This window comes from Mastigoproctus giganteus, chromosome 5 (genome assembly GCF_048544385.1).
Source record: "Mastigoproctus giganteus isolate SK-2022 chromosome 5, ASM4854438v1, whole genome shotgun sequence".
NCBI lineage: Eukaryota > Metazoa > Arthropoda > Arachnida > Uropygi > Thelyphonidae > Mastigoproctus > Mastigoproctus giganteus.
Window position 1 is genome coordinate 202379145 of NC_143579.1, and position 25165 is coordinate 202404309.

At 37.6% G+C, this 25165-nt stretch overlaps 1 protein-coding gene across 2 annotated transcripts in view; it reads right to left on the reverse strand.

Moving 5' to 3' along the window:
• The window catches only part of LOC150086011 (major vault protein-like), a 217597-nt gene that overhangs the window by 161026 nt on the left and 31406 nt on the right, over positions 1 to 25165 (reverse strand). Inside the window, exon 1 of one of the 2 annotated variants that reach the window (XM_090374330.1) lies at positions 10616 to 10764. The exons of the other annotated variant lie outside the window; for it this stretch is intronic. Coding sequence (XP_090230456.1) covers positions 10616 to 10629 — 14 coding nt within the window. The 5' untranslated portion in view covers positions 10630 to 10764. Of the gene's footprint in view, positions 1 to 10615; positions 10765 to 25165 lie in introns of those variants that run through there. 2 annotated transcript variants of the gene reach the window in all.

Consider the following 25165-nt stretch of genomic DNA (forward strand, 5'->3'; position numbering starts at 1 on the left):
AACCTCACTTCTTACATTAACCCAATCAAAAATGAGAAATACCCATTTATCACAACCCTCTACCTCTTTCCCTGAAGCCATCCTGCTATTCATTTAAGGATTTTCCCTGCGATCCCACCCTGTTCCAGCTTATAAAGTAACCGCTCATATGGGACTGAGTCAAATGCTTTGTTGAAATCTAAATAAACAATGTGTGGCTGAGTTAGTCGATCTCAGGCATAGATAGCAAGGGTTCCCCCTCAGAAAGTGGAGTTTTTTCGTCCATCAAAACAGGCAAATCGACCAGAGAGCACAAGCAATTTATACACACAAAATACGGGTTTGTGTAATGAATGACAGGACCCCAATATAATAATAATAAAAACAATAAGTCATTTATCTTTCTTTAATACCTCTCATAATGGCTTTGTGCGCGTCAGTTTCAAACAGCTGATCTCCATATCCATTGGAAATTGGACACATGTTTATATGAGCTTTTTTACTCTGAATAATCGATACTATAACCTCCCAAAATATGTACTATTCCTCCTGAATCACCCTGTATACAAGCCAGATGCTGTATGCAATCCATTACATTTCAGGCAGGTTCAATTTTTTTTCTTAAATTAAGTGTTTTTTTTTTTTTTTTTTTTCCCCCACATCCTACAATTAACTGTAGTGAAATGCATATAGTTATCTCCTTATTAATTAATTACTAAGTTTATCACTTTATAGAATACTTACTAAAACTCCACCATAGTTTTAATCTCTCCAGACTTATCCGTTCAGTTAAATCAAAACTTTATAATATTCCTTACTCTTCTCCCATTTACTTTAAGCCTCTTTTCTCTATACATGTATCTCTTCACAAGCGATACCACGTTCACTAATCTTACATAACAAAACACGCAAAGTGTGCACAGACTATCTAAGCTAATAATACCGCATTAAAACTACATTTAATATATGAATTTCTTTTTTAACATATAAATTATATGGAAAAAAGAAATACAGTGTAACTGCAAAATTTCTATTTGTCCAATTTTAATGAAATTTTGGGTGGCTCAATACTTTCTAAAAGAAACTAAATATAAAATTTCATGAAAATTCATCAACTGGTAGTCAAGTTGTTACATGCAGATGGCCAGACATTGTGAAGACAATAGGCGATTATGTACACACACACACACACACACACACACACACAATAATCAATCACTGAATTATGAGTACATACTAATACCGTGTTGGGTCACCATTTGCAGGGATAACAGCTATTCGCCTAGGCATTCACTCCATTAGATGTCTAAAGACATTCCTGGGATTAGCAGCCATGCTGCTTGCAAGACTTTCCAGTACCAGAATTGATGACGGTTGCCTGTCCATACCATTATTAGCCATATTGTGCAAGGAAGTTTGAGGCTTATGCTGCACCAGCCAAAAAAAATTCCCGAGGTACCCTGAGAGAGAGAGAGAGTTTGTTGTTTGTTATTTGGTTTTTAGAAGCATTAGCAACTAAGGCCATATTGCTTCAGGGATATGCGGTGGTCATTCCCTGACCTTTCTGCATCCTCCGTATTTGGTGGTCACAGGCTCGAACCCCGGTCTAATCAAGAAGCGTGTGCTATGCACTGGCTACGGAGGTGCCGAGAGAGAGAGAGAGAGAGAGAGAAGGAAGGAAGTAGAAAGGAATCACCAAGAAAGAGAAGAATGATGAAATCCAGCTCAGGACCATGGGTGTGCCAAGCCCATACTCACCAGATGGGAGCCCCTGTGGTTAAATAATTGGGGCTCAGCCGGGATACATCTCGCTTCCCATTCCAAAACATCCAACAGATATTTAACTGGACTGATCTCAGGCAAATTTGGAGGCCAATCAAGTTGGGTGATATCTTCACTGTGTTCCTCGAACCATTCGTGCACAGTGCAGGTCTGATGGCACGGTGGCATTATCATCTTGGAAAATCACGTTTCTGTCCGGAAACAAATGCAACGTGGCAGGATGCGCATGGTTTCCTAAGAGCTGCCAGTAGACTTCACCAGTGAAACGTTGGTCCATACACACCAGGGAACCTAGTTTTTTTGCCAGAAAATATGCCCTATATTAAGTAACCACCACCAGCCTGGATAGTGGGTACCATTCACAATGTATCCGTGGACTCATGCTGCTTGTGCCACACATGAAGGCGTCCATTGGAGTGTTACACCAAGTATTGGACTCATCCGACCAGCACTCTTTTTCAGTCCTCCAGTGTCCGACCAGCGTGTTGTTGATACCATAGCATTCACCATTGACGATAATCAGCGGCGAGTAGAGGGTGTCTCTTCAGTGGTCTGCTATGGAACTCCGTATGCCTGAGTGTGCAGCACATCACCATTGGGATATTGTTTTTGCATTCCCATATTGTAATTCGAAGTCAACCATTGCATAGTGACCTGCCATTGAGCCTGTACAACGTGCTGCACCCTTCACTCACTGCGAACATCCACCTTGCATAACCATTTATAGTCCTGTCGATGCCAGTCGGTTTTACCCTTTTGACACCATTCTTTGTACACTAACTTTAACCACTGTGGGAAGTGAGCAACCGACAAGATGTGTCGTTTCGGATATGGAAGCACCCTACTCACGAACCCACAATCATGTCCTTTTGAAACTCCATGATATCTTTACTAAGTCTCATAACTGCTACTTATTCACTATGACTTGCATCAACAGATGCAAATTACAACTGCTCTAGTGTACAAAGCTTGTCGGCTTTTTTTTATACTGTTAGCTATGCGGCATAGTTCATTGCTGATGGGGATGGTCATAATTCATTGTTCACTAAGAGTGTATATATTATATGTGAACCTAATAATGTTCTTCTAATCAGGGCCGCCACAAGTGGGTAGGCGACGTAAGTGTCGCTTACAGGCGGCAGTTCAAGAGGGCGCCAAAATTTTTTTCAATACTGTTTTCTGATTGGTTACCGCTTATCAGTATTCAACATTTAGAGTGGAAAATTTTATTCTGCTTACTGGCGGCATATGGGAACGCACTGCTGCTGCTCCTAATAACCTGACTCAAAGATGAAAACCACACACACAAAAAAAAAGAAAAATATACAGGGTGTCTCAAAAATATTGTACAAACGTTTAGGGGAGGCAAGTAACATCTAAAGGAATGTGAATCGCATAGGAACCCATAACCGGAAAAATCACGGCACAAGAAGCAGAAATCACACAAGACAGTAATTAGTGGCAAACATTTATTTGACATAATATTAACAATGGAGTACAAGATGGATGCATGTCATGATGTTACAACAGATGCTCGAAGGTTCCACCATGAGACGCGATGCATGTGTGACACCGACGCAGCATGGATTGGCGGACACGGTCAAACACACCTGGAGTTTCTTTGACAGTAGCAGCAGCACAGACAAGTCTCACCCCGAGATCCATTCCCGTCTCCACAGGCGATTCATACATGATAGATTTGAGGGCCCAACAGAAAGAAATCAAGGCTCGATAAATCATGTGAGCGTGGGGGCCAGGCAACGGGTCCACCACGGCCAATCCATCGACGCCCAAAACGCCTGTTCAAATGGTCACGAACACACCTTCCATAATGGGAAGGTGTGTTCGTCATGTTGAAACCAAATGTTGCGTCTCACATTTGCTGGAACATCGTCAAGTAACCCTGGTAGAACTTGTTCAAGAAAGACCCGATATTTAGCAGAGTTCATGCGGGATGGTAACAGGTATGGGCCGACTTAGCAGTCACCGACTATACTTGCCCACACATTTATTGCGAAGAAATATTGTCCTGCATGGGGGGGGCGCACACTGTGTGGGTTGTCGTTAGCCCACACGAGCATTGTGCTGACTGAATTAGCCTCATCCGTGAATAAAACATAGGCTGGAAAATTCAAATCTTGAACGCTTTCTTGGAGCAACCACTGCACAAAAGCCACACGTGCAGGATGATCTTGGGGGAGCATTAACTGAACCCTTTGGAGATGAAAGGGGTGTAAGGAATCGTCATGCCAGACATGCTGTACACTGCAATGAGACACTCCTAAGGCAGAGGCAATGGCACTTGTGCTGGTAGTAGGATTATTCTGGACGGCATTCAACACACTTTCTTCCATGGTGGGAGTTCGTGTCGTAAAACGTGGTCTGCCCGCACTACTCCTGTTACCTCTAAATGACCTATAATCGCACAAATTTTGATGCACAAGTGCAAACAAACGGTGGTCCGGTACATGTCTGTCTGGGAAGCGCTCTCCATAAATTCGTTGAGCGGCTCATCCATTGCCCTCTGCTAATCCATACACTAGGTGCATGTCTGCCAGCTCACAGTTTGTATATATTGATGCATGCTCTTCGTGCGGCGACTACTGCTTGAATGAGTAAACCAGAAATTTTCCCTCTCGCAAACTGATGAACAGCGCCGTGTACCGACTTACGGTGACGTTTCCGCTTATGGGTTCCTATGCGATTCACATTCCTTCAGATGTTACCTACCTCCCCTAAACGTTTGTACCAATATTTTTGAGACACCCTGTATATATATATATGTTCCCATGAATAAAAAAGTCTCAGGTTTACATAAAAAATAAGCATTATATTAAAAATTTGCATATAATGGCAATTTTATGCAAATTTTAAGCAAGGTAAATAAATTTAGAGAAATGAAAGAACCTTCTAAACTTTTCCATATTTTGTCCCTTAAAATCAATTATATGAGGGGTTTTTTTTTTTTTTTTTTCTATTCTTTGCACGGCTTTAAAAATTAAGTTCATTAGGTGCAGTGGTATTTAGAGATAATATGACCATAGTTTTCACCATTTTCCTTTGCACATAACAACTCAAATCCCAGTGGTGAGATTTTCATAAAATTTATATTTGGACCTTTCGATAATATTTGTCGAGTCATCCCAAATTACATTCAAATCGGAGGAGTATAAATTCTGTAATCATTATTTCTTTGCCCACCATCCGCATGTAATAACTCTACTCCCAGTGAATGGAATTTCATGAAATTTTATATTTCTCTGTTAGGACTATTTGTCAAAGGTTCTCAAATTTCACTATGATCTGACCAATAGAAACCTGGCAATTATTATTATTATTTTTTATTTTTTTCATACATATCACAGGGGCTATTCGTATATTGCAGCTGAAGGAGTGGATATCATGTTTGTTGCTGTGCATTAGTTGGAGGTATTGGTATTGGTGTTTAAGGGCACAAGGGCAGCTAAGGCCAAAATGTGCCAGTTAGTTGGAGGAGTGAATAGACTAGAATCACTAGATTGCAGAAGTTCCAAATATGTACTGTATATATGTGTGCGGGTGTGGTTTTTTTTTTTTTTTTTGTAAATGATATGTTGGATAAGGTGTATTAAGATTCAAGTACTGTTAGTTTCCAGTCCTTAATTTTATTTAAGGATCGTTTTTAAATTATTAATTTTTACTCAAAAGAAAAATTTTCTTCTAATCATCTGTTTTTACATCAAGTAACAAAAAATGCAAAAAAATTTTCAGATTATAAAAAATACAAAAAAAAATTAAATTTTAAAAATATTTCTTTTCCTGTTTCACTAGAAAATATTACTAAATTTATTAAGTAAAATAAAATTATATTTCTATTAGTGCTTTTTCATTATCAGAAGGTTGTATTTTTGTCCTTACAGATAACTGGAAAAAAAAAAGGAAAAAAAAAAAAAAGGGAAAAAAAAAAAAAAAATCAGATAAGCTTGTTAATTTATTCTAATGAAAAAACAAGCCAAAACTGGAGAAAAAAAAAATGTTATGAAGGATCATTGTTGTTGGAGTAAAAATACAGTATGCCAAAAAAACCCTGCGAGTAGCACAGTTGGTATAATCACCGCCGTCCTCCCGATACCGCGTAGAAAAGACGCCAGTTAGAATCATGTCAATGACGCAAGGAACTTTTATGGGCCTTTTTCACAATGTGGCTGAGTTAGTTGGTCTCAGGATTCTCGTCCAACAAACAGTAACCTGACTACAGAACACACACAATTTACAGAGACATTACATACTGCGCAATATGGACTAACTTTCTGATGCACCTAAAAACCCTGCTACTACAACCAGCAGGGTGTCAAGAATCAGTATGTTCACATATGACAAAACATGAAGAACAAATATAAAGTAAAAAAAAAAAAGTGGTTGAAGCTTTCATATTAGTAGTGTGAAAAAGCAAACTTCTAATGCGTCAGCCAAAAAAAACAACTTCCCACACCACCTGTCCATTCCCTCTAATAATTAGTCTAGTTCTTCCTTGAATTTGCTGGCTGAAGGCAAACTTTCCCACATTTTTCCAATAACCATCCTTCAATTTGAATTTATGCCCCTTGTGTGTGTGTGTGTAGTCTGAGCAAGAGGGAGAATGCCATCAGCACTGAGTTTGCCCAATCCATTCAAAGCCTTAAACACCTCGAGCAGGTCACCTCGTAGGTGGCTAGTCTCCAGATGCCACAATTTGCAGAACTTAACAGCTGGAATACAGTCATTGAATTCTATTTGAATTATATTTTTGGGCTCTAATTTTTTCCTATACCATAAAAACTTTGTAGGCCCTAGGCACAGTGCTTAATGGAAAAGATAACCCTGCACAGCCAATGGCAGTTCCAGATTTTCTACAGCAGGGAAGGGGTAAAGCAACGTTCAAGGAATCAAGTTTTAATTATCACGCAGCAGTAAAAAATTCAATATTATTCTGACCATAAGGGAAGGGGCTATAACTCTAGCCCATAACTGGAACCACCATTGTGCTTAGTACAATGTTCGCTAACAGTGCAATTGGAAAGCAGAGCCGAAAGTACGAGTCATACCTTGAGTATACGTAACAGGAGACAATTGTAGATTTGTCTAACAACATAGCATAATGACCTTCAGAGGTGCCTGACACTGGATGTTACTTTCAGAAGGCTCTCCGAAGGTCATTATACTATGTTGTTAGACAAATCAACAACAAGCAATTTAAACGAGCAATTTACCCTTTACTCACATTCAGAACTGCAAGTTATACAAGAATTGACTCATAAGAGTGTCAAGTTCGGCTAACTTGACACTCTATGGAGTTGAGGTCTTCCCCAAATAATCAAAGCGCGAACAGCGAGGTTCAGATGTAATTGTAATTTGGTGAGGTCCTAGCTTGTAATAGTCGTATGCTTAATTCAGTAGTCATACATTATATGACCAAAAGTATTCGGACACACACAGATAGTTGCAAAAAGGGCTTTTATATTCAAAAACCTAATACATTATAGGGTCACCTTTGGCTTGTATGACAATCTCAATTCTCCCAGTGACACATTCTACCAACTTCCAATAAATGTATCAACTGGAATTTACCTCCAATTCTCCTACAAAGCAAAGGTTCGAGCTTCGAGTTGGCCAGTCAAACTTTTCCGTATCGTTGTTCAAAAATCAGTTCTGTACGATCTTCTTTTTGTAGTACTGATACTGACAGGGTAGATAGTGCATAATTTTCTAGTACGTCCAAGTAGGCATGAATCCCATGGTTTCTGACACTACTACTACCTATAAACCAATTCCGAGCCAGCTGAAACAGTCCCATACCACTTCTGCCATACTTAATGGTTTGGGATGATACACTAACAGTTGATACATTTATTCCTAGCATTTTCCATATTCAAAAGCATCATTTGAATTGGTCAGTCGTACTGCCCCACTATTAACCACCATAGAACCAAATGCTATTGAACAGATGATTGATGTGTAGATGAAACTGGTCAGTGATGTTTCCGCAGAGACAACATGTGCAAGGCACAAACTTTCGAACCATTAATTGTTTTCTTTTTGCAACATCGGACAGTTACTTGTTATGATGGTATTTTAACATATTAGACTAATATCTAAACAAAATAAATGCAGAAGATATGAACAGTGAAGTAAAACAATGCTTCTTTGACTATTTAAGGCTTTCTATTTTTATAATTAGAAATTTGGCAGTCTCTTTCCAATATATGCAGTTTATTTAATAGTGTCTTATCTTTTTTATATCATGGCACAATAAATCACAATTGGCTACCCACTATATGCTGTCTTCTTTAAATATAATACAATAATTAGTATTACTCTCCTTCAGTTATCTGCTTTGTACTGAAATCAGAAGGGTAATCCTGCACTTTAGTGCCGTGAGTCACAGTCGGCCACCCAGTCACCGCAGTTCGGAACTGTCGTGAATCGTATTATGACGGGCAGTTCCGACTTGACTGAGCATGCGCAACACTCACTATCTCCCGGTTGCTGCTGTGTCTGCAGGTCTACGTGCTGGGAATTGTCACGGAGCATGCGCGACACTCTCTGTATCTGCCCGTCCATATATTCTGACGGAGAAGTTCCGACTTCACTGAGCATGTGCGACACTAACTATATCTGGTAGTCTGTGCTGCGAATTGTCACGGAGCATGCGCACCACTCACTATACACTGGCAATGTACTACGTTCGCGCAGTATTTTTTTTTTCGTTTTCAGAAAGAATAAAAAACAATTTTCTGACTACATAAAAGAATTTGACTTTAAAAATGAAAGTAGACAGCTATAAAACTATATATAAGTAATTATTGTTAATTTTTATTTTCAGGTAATATGTTTTGTTTTGTCTGAAAATAATAATATGAGTACATTTTGTAATTATTTGTAATAATTTGTACACTCGCACATTGCAGAGTTACCAATTAACATAAAAGACACTTTCCTTTTAATTGTAAGGTCCTGTGGGCGACACTTACCTTTCTGTCATAAGGTCCTTCTGAGGGAAAAAAACACTTATAATAACTTTATACTTAAATTTGTACTTTGTACTTAAATTTAATGGGTATATAGGCCAATTAAATTTAAGTTCAAAGGGATATGCTGAGCCAATTCAGCATAGTCAGTTCTGTGTGTTGTCGCATAGTGTTTGGGTCAGGCGCCACCTGTGGTCTCCCACATCCGCGCCATCAGTATTCTTGTGATGAATACAGAACTTCTGTAAAAGCCAGAAAAGTGTTGTATGTGTAGTTTTGTGTTCGGGTTCTGATCTGGCTTCTTGGCCGCAGAGACCCTAGGGGAACTTCACATTGTACTCCACCACCGCTGGGAGCTGAGCCGGGCTGTCCCCGGTACTCTGGCTGCTCTCCATCAGGGATCCTTTGAGCTTCCTGACGGAGAACAAAAAAAAAAAAAAAAAAAAAAAAGCATTATTGAGGGAGATAGCTGAAAGATGTGGGTAAAAAGGCGTCAACTGCGAACACTGTATTTTCTTTGCTTTAAACGTTTGAATTAATGCAATGCTGTTCTTCCCTAGGCTAGCGGAAAAAAGAAAAGCAAAGAATAACGATACCTTCTTTGCCTTCATCAATTTAGAAATGGCTCTCCAAGAAAGGAATTATGCCAAGCCCTTCAAAATATTTCAGTTGATCCAGAGTTTATGGAACTGATTAGGGCAACGTCCCAAACTTTTTTAGTCAGAGAAAACACTTTTCATCTCCCTTTTTTTTTTTTATTTTTCATCTCACTTTCATTTCTTTTACAAAAACACTTACGACACACAAGTTTAGTGGAAGCCAAAGAAGACCCCCAGGGCTCACATCTGGTGAGTATGGGCTTGGGAAACCCAGGGTCCTGAGCTGGATATCATCATTCTTTTCTTTTTTTTGCTTTATTTGTGATTTCTTTCTCTCTCTCAGGGTAATTCAGAAATTTTCTTTTGGCTGGTGTAGCATAAGCATTGCGTTAATTCAAACGTTTAAAGCGAAGAAAATACAGTGTTCGCAGTTGACGCCTTTTTTCTCTTCCTCCTCCTTCCTTTTTACCCCCATCTTTCAGCTATCTCCCCCACTAATGCTGTCTGTTTTTTTTTTTTGTTTTTTTTGTTCTCCATTAGGAAGCTCAGGCGATCCCTGACGGAGAGCACCGTGGACAACCTGGCTCATCTCACAGCGGAGGTGGGAGGTGGCGGAGAAGATGTTCCACTGGGGGTTCTGAAAATAATAATTAAAAATTAACAATAATTACTTATTTCCTTTATAGTTTTATAGCTGTCTACTTTCATTTTTAAAATCAAAATCTTTTATGTAGTCAGAAAATTTTTTTATTCTTTCTGAAAAACGAAAAAAAAAAAATACTGCGCGTATGTAGTACATTGCCAGTGTATAATGATTGGCGCGCATGCTCCGTGACAAATAACACATAGACCAGCAGTTATCGTTAGTGTCGCGCATGCTCAGTAAAGTCGGAACTTCTCCGTCAGAATACTGTATATGGACCGGCAGATACGGAGTGTCGCGCATGCTCCGTGACAATTCCCAGCACGTAGACACAGCAGCAACCGGGAGATAGTGTTGCGCATGCTCAGTCATGTCGGAACTGCTTGTCAGAATACGATTCACAATTCCGAGCTGCGGTGACTGGATGGCTGACCCGTGACTCACGACACTAAAGTGCATGATTACCATCAGAAGGGCAAATGCAGTGGAGTACTTCGGGTCTAAATGCATGCGGAGAAGAGACTAAATATAGTCACCTAGTTACTATTTGCACGTGCCCTTTTTCTTTACACAGAGACACATTAAATATAAATATCGTATGCTAATTTATGCTAACTACAACTAACCTCTTCAATTCCATTTCTCGAATCTTTGTTCATGCAGTCAGAACTGACTATATACGTATAATTTTTATTAGGCTTGCTCAGGTCAGAGATCAGCGCACATAACTGAAGCTAAATCGTTACCATTAAAATACATAATACATCTTAAAATAATTGAAACCAAATTCTATATTTTTGTCGACTCCTCAGCTTCCTACACGGCTCATCTGTAGAAGAAAAAAAAATGCATTACAGGCTATACAGCGCAGCCACGATTACCAGCTTTTCATATCACGAAATCGGAACACACAGAGGAACGCTGGGAAACATGCCAGACGCCCAAGCAAGCGACACAATAAGAAGGAAGTCTTACAAGTTTTTATTATTTTTTTATATTATTATTATTATTATTATATTTAACCAATAGAAAAATAACAGTTGAAGTAGAAAATACAAAGGGAAAATCATACAATGTAAAGAGAGGATTACTGTAGGGCACTCATTATGGGCCAATCATGTTCAACATCTTTATAAATGACATATTCAAAGTAATAAAGAACTCCTTTATAAAAATTTATGCAGATGATATAATCTTATATACAATTGGAAAGAACCTGACAAAAATTGCAAAAGATTTACAGCAGAATGTAATACATTTACAAACTTGGTTCCATGACAATAAATTAGCACTCAGCTTTGAAAAGACAAAATTTTTGGTAATTAGACCTCCTCATCAAACCTTGGACATTCATTCCTCTATTAAATTACATAAACATGAATGCCTACATGATCAGAATTTCCAGAATTGCAAATGTCTAACTATGGAGGAAGTTTCAAATCATTGTTACCTTGGGTTATGGATTGACTACAGTCTAAGTTTGGCAATGCATATAACAAATCTGTACAAAAAAATGAGATTTTATGTGTACTTTTTTTACTACATTAAGAATAAGTTAAATCTTAGAACAAAAGTTACCTTATATTATGCATTAGTGGACTCCCAACTCAATTATTTAGTAAATGTATGGGCACGAGCAAATATAACAGAAATAAAGGTAATAAACAACTTAATTAACAGGATTTTGAAACTTTTAATGGGGGCAAACTCTTGGAATGACCTGAATAAGAGAAGGCAATTTTTGTTAAAATACAAAATACTGTATCCAGTTCAAAAACTGAAGTTAAATTTATTCTTGAAAATTCTTAACACTATTTATGAAGAATCAAATCTGCAATCGAATGGCACACATAATTTAAGGAACCCAAAAGCAATTACTTTGCCTCACCCTAGGGTACTAAATAGATTTGGAGATAGGCACACAATGAATATTATTATTATTATTATTTATTATTAATATCCATATGATGCAAGGAAGCCTGAGGCTTATGCTGCACCAGGAAAAAAAAAAAAAAAAGTTCCCGAGTAACCCTGAGAGAGAGAGAAAAAGAGAGAGAGAGAGAGAGTCAAAAGTAGAAGGGAATCACCAAGAAAGAGAAGAATGATGATATCCAGCTCAGGACCCTGGGTGTGCCAAGCCCATACTCACCACCAGCTGTGTAATAAACAACTTGCTGGCAAGTGTTGATTTCAGGCTCAGGAGATCCCATCTCCAAATTAAAATTTCTAATAAGAAAATTCTTGATACTCAATGATACAGTGGATTAAAATTTCTATACAGATAAATTACTATCTCTGTGTTTACAGTGTGGAATGTACTATAAGTAGTGACCATTGTTTTTTCTGGTAGTAAAAGAATTTGTATACAAAACTGTTGTAAATGAAGAATTTCAACTTGTCAAGAAATTCACTTTTCTTAACAAGTTCATTTATTGTAAACATATTCTCTTGATAAATAAATTGTATTGTATTGTATTGTATTAATATTTGACCAGTGCAATGTCTAAATTAAACAGATACAGTATTTAAGTTAAAACAGAATATGGAAACGGCAATACGGGTAAGCACTCAGTATGGAAATCCAAGGCAGTGACACAGTACTTACAAAATAATTAAAAAAAAAAAAAAAAAAAAAATTGTATCATGGCGCTTAAAAAAAAGGAGGAAATCAATTCCATTCAATTTACAAGCCTAATTTACTATAATATATAAGTAAAAATTATCATTTAAAAATTGCGTATTTGATTAATTTACGAATTAAAAGTAATACAAAAACATTGCACTCCATGATTCCAGCCCTTTTACAGAGCTTCAATCATTGCAGACAACCATAGCGGCATTGAACTAACGTACAGGGCCCGCCCATACCAGATATACACGTCCACAAATCTCCTTTTAAATACTTCCGAAACGTACTTATTAAAATAAGTAAATAGTCTTTTATCAGTGAACATGACATGGAGTCTCTCCTTCTCCAGATAGCCAATTGATAGTTCCAATTCCGTTCTGAAGTCAACATAATAATTGCAGTCAAGCATAACATGCTCAGATGTCTCAAGCTCTCCACATTTACATAACCCATTTTCTTTAAGTCCAAGCTGAAAGAGTCTCAATGCCAATCCATGTCCAGTTAACAGAAACATAGAACAAAGACCAAACTGTTGCCAAGTCTTTCTTTTAGTATCAATTATATTTATTTTCGGCAAAAACATAAAGGTCTGTCGTCCTTTTTCAGATGTTTCCCATTCTATTTGCCATCTTATTTTAACTTCTTCTAAAACTCTATTCTTTTCACTTTTAACATCTGCTCTTGTATAAATTTTATCTGGTTCTGGACAAGTTCTTATTCTTACTATCGTCTTCCTAATATTCCGTTTAGTAAGATATCCTACTCCAGCTATTAACACTACATACTGGACTGGCAACCTACCTGATATTACCTGCAAGGCTTCTGTGGACACCGTCCGACATGCCCGAATAATCCCTAGTAATGCAAATCTTTGTGCTTGTACTAGGTGTTTTTGAATAATCTTATTCCCAATCCTATGAACCCAAGCCCCGGCAGCATAACACATTATAGGTGAAAACAAACAATCGTATAACAGATTGAGGCCTCTACCTTTTATGCCCCAATCTCTTCTAATCACCCTCCGGAGCTTGGCATATAAGGTTTTAATTTTGACTTTTAAATACTTAACGTGTTCTGTAAAGAACAAACGTTCTTCAATCATTAAACCAAGATATTTCGTTACTCGTGCATATCGAACGGCACTCCCCATCAGCCGTACAGTAGGAGCTCTATTCATGCTTAGTCTTCCCTTAAGCAACATCTGAACCGTCTTTTCCTTTGAAACCTGCAATTTATGTTTCTTTGTCCATATTTCCAATGTAGTCAAAGCTTCTTCTGCTTTACTTTCTATGGAAGATCTGGAATTTCCTTGAACCATCATTACCAAGTCGTCAGCATAAGCTATTTTTGTGACTCCAGCCATTTCTTCATTTAAATATTCATCAAAGACCATGTTCCACGCAAAGGGGCCTATCACCGAGCCTTGTGGACATCCTTTAACAACTTTCCTAATTATCTCTGTATATCTAGTTTTAACTACTACAACCCTATTGGAAAAGTAGTTTCTAAACACTTTATATAATTTTGTCTTACATACTTCTTTAATTCTAGACATGATGCCATCCCAGCATAAGTGGTCGAAAGCACCTTTAAAATCAATAAATATACCTAAACAATACCGTTCCTCACTGTCCTCCACCGCTTGAAGCAATCTATATACCGCATCTTCAGTTGATGAGTCTTTCTTAAAACCATATTGGTTTTGTGATAACATATTTCTTGTTTCATATCTCATCATAAGACGGTTCATACATAATCTTTCATATATCTTACCCAAAACGGAGAGGAGAGCGATTGGACGATATGTACCAGTTTCGTTAAGCATACGATCTGTCCCTTTTATAAGTAATTTCATCTGTGCTCTCTTCCACTCATCCGGAAAGGCACCCTCTTCTAAACATCGATTATACAGATTTAAGTATAACTCTGGAGCCATTTGAAAAGATCTTTTCATCACCAATACTTCTATTTTGTCTAGGCCCGGCGATCTACCATCCTTCGCCTGGCCCATGGCCGTTGTCAGTTCTTCTAATGTAAACTGTTCTTCTGGTGTCACGATAAAATTCTGACCATCTATTTCTAAATCATTGACTTCTTCATTTTCATCTGGAAAGAGATCGTCCAATATCCTGTTCACTGATTCTTCCCAAGTTAATGTTTGACTATTATCATTGCCGATAGTACTCATTATTTCCGATAGGCTTCTTTTATTAGTTAATAATTTAAAAATGGAATTCCATGGATCCCTAGATCCTTGTTTGCTCACATATTCCCTCCACTTATTCTGTTTAGCTTTACAGATAGCTGTAACATATTCTTTACGACAAGCTTTATACATATTTTTATACATCTCACACAAATCTAAATCTCCGTTTCTTCTTACAGCCTGGAACTTTCTTCTTAAACAAAATGTTTCTCTCCTTTTTTCAGATAATTCAGTACTCCACCAGAATACTGGCCTATTAACCTTATACCTTTTCTTCATACTACAAGAACATGCATCTATTAAAATAACAGTTAATTGTTTAACATAATCATTTGATGTCAGGCCTACCCAATTTATTTCATTGATACTACTCAAAAACACCTGCTCAAACTTTGGCCACTTTGCAGTTTTATCCATAAATCTATCAATATCATTCAGTATTCTTACTGAATCTTTTATAACACAGGAAAAAGAGATGCTATTATGATCACTAGTGGTATGATGTTCTATCACTTTCCAATTTCTAATACTATCCACAATAGAGGTAGTTGCCAAAGTTAAATCAATACATGACTGACCATGTACCGTGGAATAAGTAGGAGCATGTCCTGTCACATTTAACACCTCTACACCTGAGGCAGCAATGAATTCCTCCAGCATCACTCCTCTTTCATCGGATACATCACTACCCCACAATGGAGAACAAGCATTAGAGTCCAAGGCAACCACCACATTACAAGAGCCAACTAATTCATATAATTTATCTAAATACTTTATATGTTGTTCCATTCCCTCTGATGGCTGACAATATATTGTAACAACATACAACTTACCACATTTCCCTATAATTTCACAACAAACATGTTTTTCATCACACAAGGATAACACTTGTGTTACAACCACTTCAGGATCTCTAATTATTATAGCCGTCTTTGGATTATCACCTTTAGAAACAACTCTATATCTAATAGGATAACCTGCTACTTTACCTTTAATTACATATGGCTCCTGCAAGAGGGCTACCGAGAAATCTTCACATTCCATTATATGATTTATTTGCAATGCAACTGCCTTAGCCCTTTGTGCATTTAATTGCAAAATTTTAATATATTTATCCATAATTAATTTTTCTTTTATGAATATCTAAGGCCTTTGATACTCAATACACTTTTTATCCACGGCAGCATGAGCAGTATCTTCATTCTTCCCTTTACAATTACAACACTCTGGCTGTTTCCCTCTATTTGGACAATCTTTAAACAAATGTTCTTTAGAACAGTGACCACACCGCATCTCTCTCCGACAATACTTTTGCAACATGGCCAAAAGCAAGACATTTATAACATTGAGTAATTGAGTATATCTCCTTAAATTTGTAAGCCATCCATCTCACAAATAATCTTACTCTATCCTTAACACTATTCCATAATATAGGAGATAACTGTAAAATCCAATTATTCAACTGCGTATTCTTATTCCTATTAACAGTTAAAATCTCAATATTTTCATTAAACATCTTTTCACTTATATCACAATCTTTGAAATTTTTCACCCACAGTTGCTGCAACAATTCTTCTTTTTCTACATCCTTTTCCACATCAAATAATACAATCCTTGGATACACAGGTTTAGGCACAATATACTTTAATCCCAAATCCTGAATTTTGGAACACGATTTTAATTTTATCAAATCATCATTTGTCTCAGCTTCTACCAGTACTCCCCTATCTCTTATTGGTTTTAAATTCCGAACTTTAAGATTTGATAACATCGGCCTTATTTCTTTTAAAATATCCACTTTAACAACTTCACTCGTTTTATGTTTATCTGTTATTGCTTTTATGATCATAACCTTTGACACCGTATCTTCAAGTTTATTTTTCACAATAGTAGAATAACTTTGTTTTTCCTGCTTTCTTTTTACTTTCTCCTTCAGTAGAACATTTTCAAGATACACTTCTTGCGCCTTTTGTTCCAGTTTATCCCATTTTTCCAGTATAATTCTTATCACTGCAATAGGAACTTTACTTTGCTCATTCCATAAAAACGAGCTTAATTCACTCCTTATTTCTCTAACGTAATCAAAACCTTCCATACTCGGCCGTTCACTTACACTGTTCTTTCGTTTTCTCTTCTTATTTTTTTCACCATCACTTAATTCTTGTTTATCTTCCACTTTTTTAGACTTTTTACTTTTACTTCCTTTTTGCAAAGATTGGGAAGTACTTGGTAATGATGTTGATCTTGTCTTTACTGGTGTTCTCTGTAAAGTTTTTCCAATGAAAATATCCTGTTCCACTAGTTCCTGGGCTGAAGAAAAAGTTTCCTTTGTCAAGTCTTGTCGTTCACTTTCAGTAATAACTTTCACAACTGGTTGCACTTCTTGATCATCCATCCTTATCAAATCCTCCTCACTTGAAGATGAGGAAGACATAGTGTATAATATAAAACTCCTTATTTACAATTAAAAACTGAAATCTAACAACAGAGTCAGTAACTATTTACAAATATACAATCAATGTAAGCAAACAAGGAGCCACAATCCAATTGTCAAAATGGAATATTAAAATTGCACTTAGAAAATCTATTCAATAAATGCGTCTAAAACACTTTGCCCAAGTTTAACGGACAAAGGTCCCAGAGGATCGACTCACAAATTTGTGCCAAAAAAGGCAAACTGTGCCAAAGGGCACGGAAATGCTCTAACACACCTCAAGAGGAAGAAAATTTAAACACCCCCCTCTTGAGAAAATTAACGAGACCTACGCCCCCTTTGATCTGTCTGGCTCAACTTCGCCAGGTAGGGGTATCACCCCTACCTGCCCGCCCCGGACCACGAGGAGGTGTGAGCCTTAGACACTTAGTTTTATTTGCCTAGAATGCAATCAATAACTTATGTCTCGCACAAGCTAAATGGCACAGTATCAGCAAAAATAAAACATTGCCCAGCGTCGCCTCCGGGGCTATGAAACTATAGATGAAACACGACTTCATCACTATCAACCAGTCAATCTGCAAAACGGTGAAACCATGCTGATTCACCGCCTCCGAAGAAGGCTCAGCCAGTCACGTCGGCAGACAAGATCATGGCATAACTTCTGGGATTCAAAAAGGAATGATAATAATTGGTGAATTTTTCTTCCAAAGGGTAAAACAATACGGATTAAACAATAAATTTATTCGATCCGGTCATGGAAAAGACAGGTGATCTTTCCAATTTTCAGAAAGATGTTATTATTGACATCTTTCCGAAAGATGGTCAATAATAACATCACTTAGCAAGAGCAAAAATATTTAGAAAGAGCCACAACGGATAAAACAAAGGAGATTACTGGCTTGTCGAAAGCAACGATCTGATCTCAAATCAAAAGTATACAGTAAGTATAAGACGAGAACACAGCTACATTAAAAAAAACTATTACATTAAGTCACCTAGAAAGTTAATTCATTCATATACCCATGTGTACTGTGTCTGTAAATTGCGTGTGTTGTTTGGTCGATTTTCCTTTTTTGCTCGACGAAAAACCCGTTTCTGGGGAAACGCAGCTACATAAAACCAAACAATTACATTAGGGTTACCCGGTAAGTTTAATATTATTAGCCATATGATGCAAGAAAGCCAGAGGCTTTTGCTGCACCAGCCAAAAACAAATTTCTGAGTTACCCTGTCAGAAATAGAAGGGAATCACCAAGAAAGAGAAGAATGATGATATCCAGATCAGGACCCTGGGTGTCCCAAGCCCACAGTCACCAGGTGAGCCCTATTATGTATTGCTGTAAATTGCGTGTGTCCTCTGGTCAAATAAAGCCCAGTTTTGGGGGGGAGGGGAGGGAATCTTGCGATCTACCTATCTTGCTATCCACCTGACACCGACTAACTCAACCATTGAGAGAAAAAAAGCCTATTAAAGTTCCTCGCCTCATAGACAGGATTCAATTGGGTTTGAACCAAATGTCAGTATGGTAGGTTCGCCACTCATGGGTGGGGCAGATGGTTTATATTTTCTAGTAGGTGTTTTATTTTTTCTAAATAGATTTAATTTTAAATTTATTTTTACCTTTTGGGTCGGTGGAGGGGTGCGAACCGGGGTTGTTATGCTTGTTGGGCGGTGATGTTTCCTCGCGACTGTGCGGGTTACCCCGTTAGGTTGGGGTTAGATGTAGGTTCTGAATGTATCAGTTGTGACGTCGAAGTGAATTTTTTTTTTTTTTTTTTTTGGTAGTTGTTGGCGCATAGGCTTCTGTGGTCATAATTCACCTCCCAAGGTTTTTGAAGTACTTTGATCAAGCCCAAGGCGGGAATCGAACCCGCGACCTTTAGGTTGCCAGGCAAGCACTTTACCCACACGGCTAGCCCGGTCGGCTGAATTTTTGTGAATATTTTTAATCTTAATTATGTGACAGTGCAATGTGGGTATTCGGAAGGTCTATTTTTGTGTGATTATGCTGTGGGGAGGGTTGTCTTCTGGGCCGTTTATTTTGGAGTGTTTATGCTATGCTATGGGGAGAGCCACCCGGCACCGCCACGTCGCAGACGCGGCAACTTGTGTGCGGGATGAAGAACTTTTTTTTTTCCCTGAAAGATAAAAATTCTTTCTGTTTCCATCTGTTGCTGAGACCTGAAAATAAAATTCTCTGTATTCTTAAAGTCAAAGCTTGTCAAAGCTCCACCTGTTCTTAAAAAGCTGAAAATTAAACCTGTGTGTTTCCTATAAGTTTTGTCAAGTTTATCTGCAATGATTATGTTATTTTCTCAAAAACTTTAATTTGTGAATATCGAAAACTAGATAATTCGATTTTATTCTGGTTATATTGCTCTCCTTTGGAATTAAAATGGATATTTTCCCCTTGAAAAAGATATACAGAATATATATTTCTATCGTCAACAGTTTATTTTTACACATAACTCTATCCACAGTAATTAAATTATCTGTATTCTTAAAGTTTTTTTTTCTTGACCAAAGTTCCACCTGTTCTTGAAAAGCTGAAAATTAAACCTGTGTGTTTCCTAGAAGTTTTGTCAAGTTTATCTGCAATGATTATGTTATTTTCTCAAAAACTGTAATTTGTGAATATTGAGAACTAGACAATTCGATTTTATTCTGGTGATATTGTTTTTCTTTGGAACTAAAATGGATATTTTCCCCTTGAGCGACTGAGATCTGAATACTTTCCTGTTTCGTTCGACTTGAACGACTGAGATCTGAATATTTTCCTGGTTCGTTCGAAAACCTTTTTTTTACCTGTTAATGAACACTATCTACGCACAGCAAGTGCTTTTATTACGACGCAAAATTTTTTAGCTAAATGTAAGAGAGAGAGAAGATAAACATCCCAAATTCAACTCCTATGCCATCTACCAGGCTGTTGTAGCTATGATGAGAGGCCTAGATGCCAGTTATTCTCTCAAATATAGCGCATTCCCATTCAACTAGATGGAAAAGGGGCAGAAAAATGTGCTCTGTAAAAAAAAATGTGAGTGACAATTATATTTATGGACATGAATTTCACATTCTGTTGCTAGTGAAGAAAATAATTTATATGCTTACTGGTATCTTCTTTGGAATTTGTCTATTGGTTACACCCAATAAAAACTGTTCTTTTTTTGCAAAATATTATCTGTGTCTGTGTGATTCTTTAGTATTAGAGAGAAAAATAACCTTTTAAGCGTTTAACAACTGCTTAATTTTAAATTTTACTTTGTATAGATTTTACACATTAAGTATATACAGAGGTTTGAGAAAAAAAACCATCACTGCAGATAAAAACTCGATAATACTCCAAAACAAACACACAGGTTTAATTTTCAGCTTTTCAAGAACAGGTAATAACCTTTTAACAACTGTTTAATCTTAAACTTTACATTGGAATAGATTTTACACATCAACATATACAGAGGTTTGAGAAAATAACAATAATTGTAGATAAACTAGATAAGGCTTCAAGCACACACACACACACACACACAGGTTTAATTTTAAGCTTTTCAAGAACAGGTGGAACTTTAGTCAAGAAAAAAACTTTAAGAATACAGATAATTTAATTACTGTGGATAGAGATATGTGTAAATATACTGTTGACAATAGAAATATATATTCTGTATATCTTTTTCAAGGGGAAAATATCCATTTTAATTCCAAAGAAGAGCAATATAACCAGAATAAAATGGAATTGTCTAGTTCTCGATATTCACAAATTAGAGGTTTTGAGAAAATAACATAACCATTGAAGATAAAGTTGACAAGACTTCAAGCGCGCACGCGCGCGCGCACACACACACACACACACACACACAGGTTTAATTTTCAGCTTTTCAAGAACAGGTAGAGCTTTGACAAGCAAAACTTTAAGAATACAGAGAATTTTATTTTCAGCAAGATATTTTTATCTTTCAGGAAAAAAAAAAGTTTTTCATCCCGCACACAAAGTGCCACATCTGCGACGTGGCGGCAGCAGGAGGCGCCGGCGGGCGGTGGCTCTTCCCACAGCATAAACACTCCAAAATAGACCTTCCCAATACCCACAATGCATTGCCACATAATTAACGTTAAAAATATTCACAAAACTTCACTTTGACGTCACAACCGATACATTCAAAACCTACATCTAACCCCAACCTAACGGGGGAACCCGCACAGTCGCGAGGAAACATCACTACCACTCGACAAGCATAACAACCCTGGTTCTCACCCCGACCCAAAAGCTAAAAATAAATTTAAAATTATGTTCTGAAAATTACAACTAATGCCATCTATTGAGAAAAAATAAAAGCACCTGCCAGAAAATATAAACCGATTTTCACCCAACCCCCTGAGTGGCAAACATACCATACTAACATTCGGTTCAAACCCTATTCTATTATTACTTACAGTGACGATACCACTGTGCTACAAAAGGGAAAACCCTATTCTATTATTACTTACAGTGACGATACCACTGTGCTACAAAAGGGAGGGGGATATTCATGTGTTGTTGAAGCGCATCCCAGGGATTCCCTCCACCCCCCCATCAGCCACCGTTGTACATCTAGTGTAGAAGCTTACACCAAAACTGGCCATTTTTATGTAGTGTGTACCAGGCCGGTACCTGGCTCTTAGCAGATGGGAAGTAGCAACACCTGGTCACCACGTCCCATCCCCCATTCCCGCCACGTGGAGGCGGCCAGGATCTACTATCACCTACTGGACTAACCCAGGGCAAAAGACTCGAGAGAGCCGAAATTTGGATGAAATTAAAAGGTTATAGAAGAAGAAGTTTGGGAGCTGGAGAGGTAGGAAAGAATAGAAGAGAGGAGGATCAAACATTGAAGGAACCCCCCAATAGTTAGAAGGTAGAAGAAATAACGCAAGACTAAAGGAAATAGAGGTGGAGAAGTGGACTGACTTCTCATGATATGGGAAATAATTTCATGGAGGATCCCATCCTAGAAGCTAGGATCAGCAATATTTCCTGAGATATAATTAATAGACATATAATTATGTGTAATCTCTTGCTCCAGGCACTTCCTCGGAGAAACAAGTTTTTCTTTTATTTATTTTATTATTTTTTTTTTACCCCAATCACGCTATAAACCGGTTCCACGTCTTCAGAAGAACACCAAGAATTTACACTATAACTGTGCTACATAAGGAAGAAATGCGACAAATGGTCAGTACTCGGTGTTGGGAGGACAGCGAAGTCTCGCTGTCCTCCCAACACCGAGTACTCACTTTTTCCACTCGGTGTTCGGTGTCCTCCCAACACCGAGTACACAACTTTTTCCACTCGGTGTTTGGGAGGACAGCGAAGTCTCGCTGTCCTCCCAAACACCGAGTGGAAAAGATCTGAGTTCAAGTGCAGTCAATGACGTGTGGAATTTTTACGGGCCTTTTCTACAAGATGGCTGAGTCTCTCTTGCGAGGGTAGCATGGCTTTTTCTCCCGAAACTCGGGTTTTTCGTCCAGCAAACAGAAAATCGACCACACAATTTACAGTATACACGGAGCAATATAGCGTTAGTCACTGATGCTCCTAAAAACCCTACTACAACAACAACAACAAGCGGCAATTTAAAAGCGAATTATGCATCATAATAGAAGGTGCAGCGTGCGGCAAATGACTGAAAATATCAATTAGGCAAGATTCATTTCCAACCGAAATATACGGCAGGAGTTGAAGAAAATAGCATTTAGTGGTCCTGTGCCTACATGAAAATCTCTTCTTTATGTATAAAAACCGAACAATTCGACTGGAGTGGTGCCGCCAAAGCCAAGACTGCACTGTTGAACAGTGGAAAAATATCACGTAGTCTGAGTCATTACTATATAAACAAATTAAAATTTGGATCTTTTGAATTTTCACAACAGTGCGACATTCCTTATAGCTGCTTAAACCAGAATTTCCTGGTGGTATGTGATTGCTGATATTTTTTGAGCTTATTTCTGTTTTTTTCTGTGCAGAAAATAATTACAGGTTGCACACATCTCCCTGTGAGTACACAATGTACTCACAAGTTTTTGAGTTTATTTCAGTGTTTCTTTCTGTGCAGAAAATAATTACAGGTTGCACACATCTCTCTGTGAGTACACAATGTACTCACAGGGCGATGTGTGCAACCTGTAATTACTTTCTGCACAGAAAGAAACACTGAAATAAACTCAAAAACTTGTGAGTACACAATGTACTCACAGGGAGAGTACAAGTTTATTCCAATTGCTGCTTTAACTCTCCAAGTTAGCAGTTTCCCTGAACTCAACGTTTCCTTCAAAAAATGACACTGGCAAAAACTCATGTACCTCTCCATCCATATGCAATTACAACTTTACAAAAAATGTCTTCTATTAACCAGGCTACGCTTTAATTTATCCCCATAAGCCACGAATAGTTCCTCAAATATAGAGTTAATCCACAAAGCTTTCATCATATATTCCCTTCTATCATATCTGTTAAAAATGCAGACAAAAGGATATTTTTTTTCCTTTATCATATTTTTCCAGCATGATCTTATATTTCTTGACCAAGTAATCAGTTTGTTATGCTTTAAGTCACTGGTTTATTATTATTTGGTTTATTATGATTTTCGTTGAGGCCAACTCCTCTACTCGTAGTGCATATCCTTGGCATGACTATCCCACTAGCAGAGAAATCAACAATACTTAATGTAACCCATTTGTAGTCCTAATTAAACGTGGATCACGTAGACCCGTTGTTACCTTTAAAAACTGATAACTGGTTAGTCGCATCACTATTTTGGCACCTGACAGACATATTCTGGTTCTGTTCTGTCTTTATTACTGAATATATTTCCAGATTCACTTACAGTTAAATCCCCTTAGCAAGATTACTTCCTAGATCCAAAATATTCTGCACTGAAAGATTTGTTCCTGGGATCACTGGGAAGAGTGTAGTGCTTAAAATGGCAGATTGGCTCTTGTTTTCGAAAAAAAAAGTAGTTTTTTTTATATTTATACAGTATTTTTTATTTATATGGCAGTAAGATGTAGCTACGAACATACCTGTATCAAACATGGGACCTTTTCGCCTTTCGCTTGTATTCAGCTTCTGGAGCATCCCTTTTTACCGTCCAACAATAATCGGCTAACATGTCAGCACTCCATTTGCTTTTGTGTCTTTGTTCTATCGCTGCGATGCCTTGATGGAAGCGCTCACCATGTTCGTCGCTGACGGCGCCACAGTTTGGCAGGAAGAAATCCAGGTGTGAGTGCAAGAAATGCATTTTCAATGACATGTTGTCTCCAGTTTTTCCTAAGAAATAATATCTTCCACAAGCTGCCTGTATTTGCCGGCTTTAACATTTCCTAGAAAACCAGTCGAAATATTTCGAAAGACTTTCCACACTGATTTCTCTCTATCACTAAGGACACATTCAAACTGTTCCTCTTTGAAAAGTTGCCTTATTTGTTAACAATGAAAACACCTGCATTAATCTTCTCTGTACTAATTCCTGGGAATTTCTGTTACACGTATGTAAATGCAGGACACTCCACTTCCAAACCCTTCACAAAATTTTTCTTGAGCCCCAGTTTGATGTGGAGTGGTAGAAGCAAAGCTTTATTTAGATCTACCAGAGATTCAAATACTATGTTCTTCATTCCAGGTGTTAATGATTTTCGTTGAGGCCAACTCCTCTACTCGTAGTGCATATCCTTGGCATGACTATCCCACCAACAGAGAATTCAACAATGCTTAATGTAACAATTTTGTAGTCCTAATAAAATGGCGATTACCTTTAAATCACCGCATATCTGCCATTCATATTTCTGATAGTGATACATCTAAGAGGATATTCTCCATGTTTGCCTGTTTCTTTTTTGTGGACGACATACGCAAGAGGTATTGAAG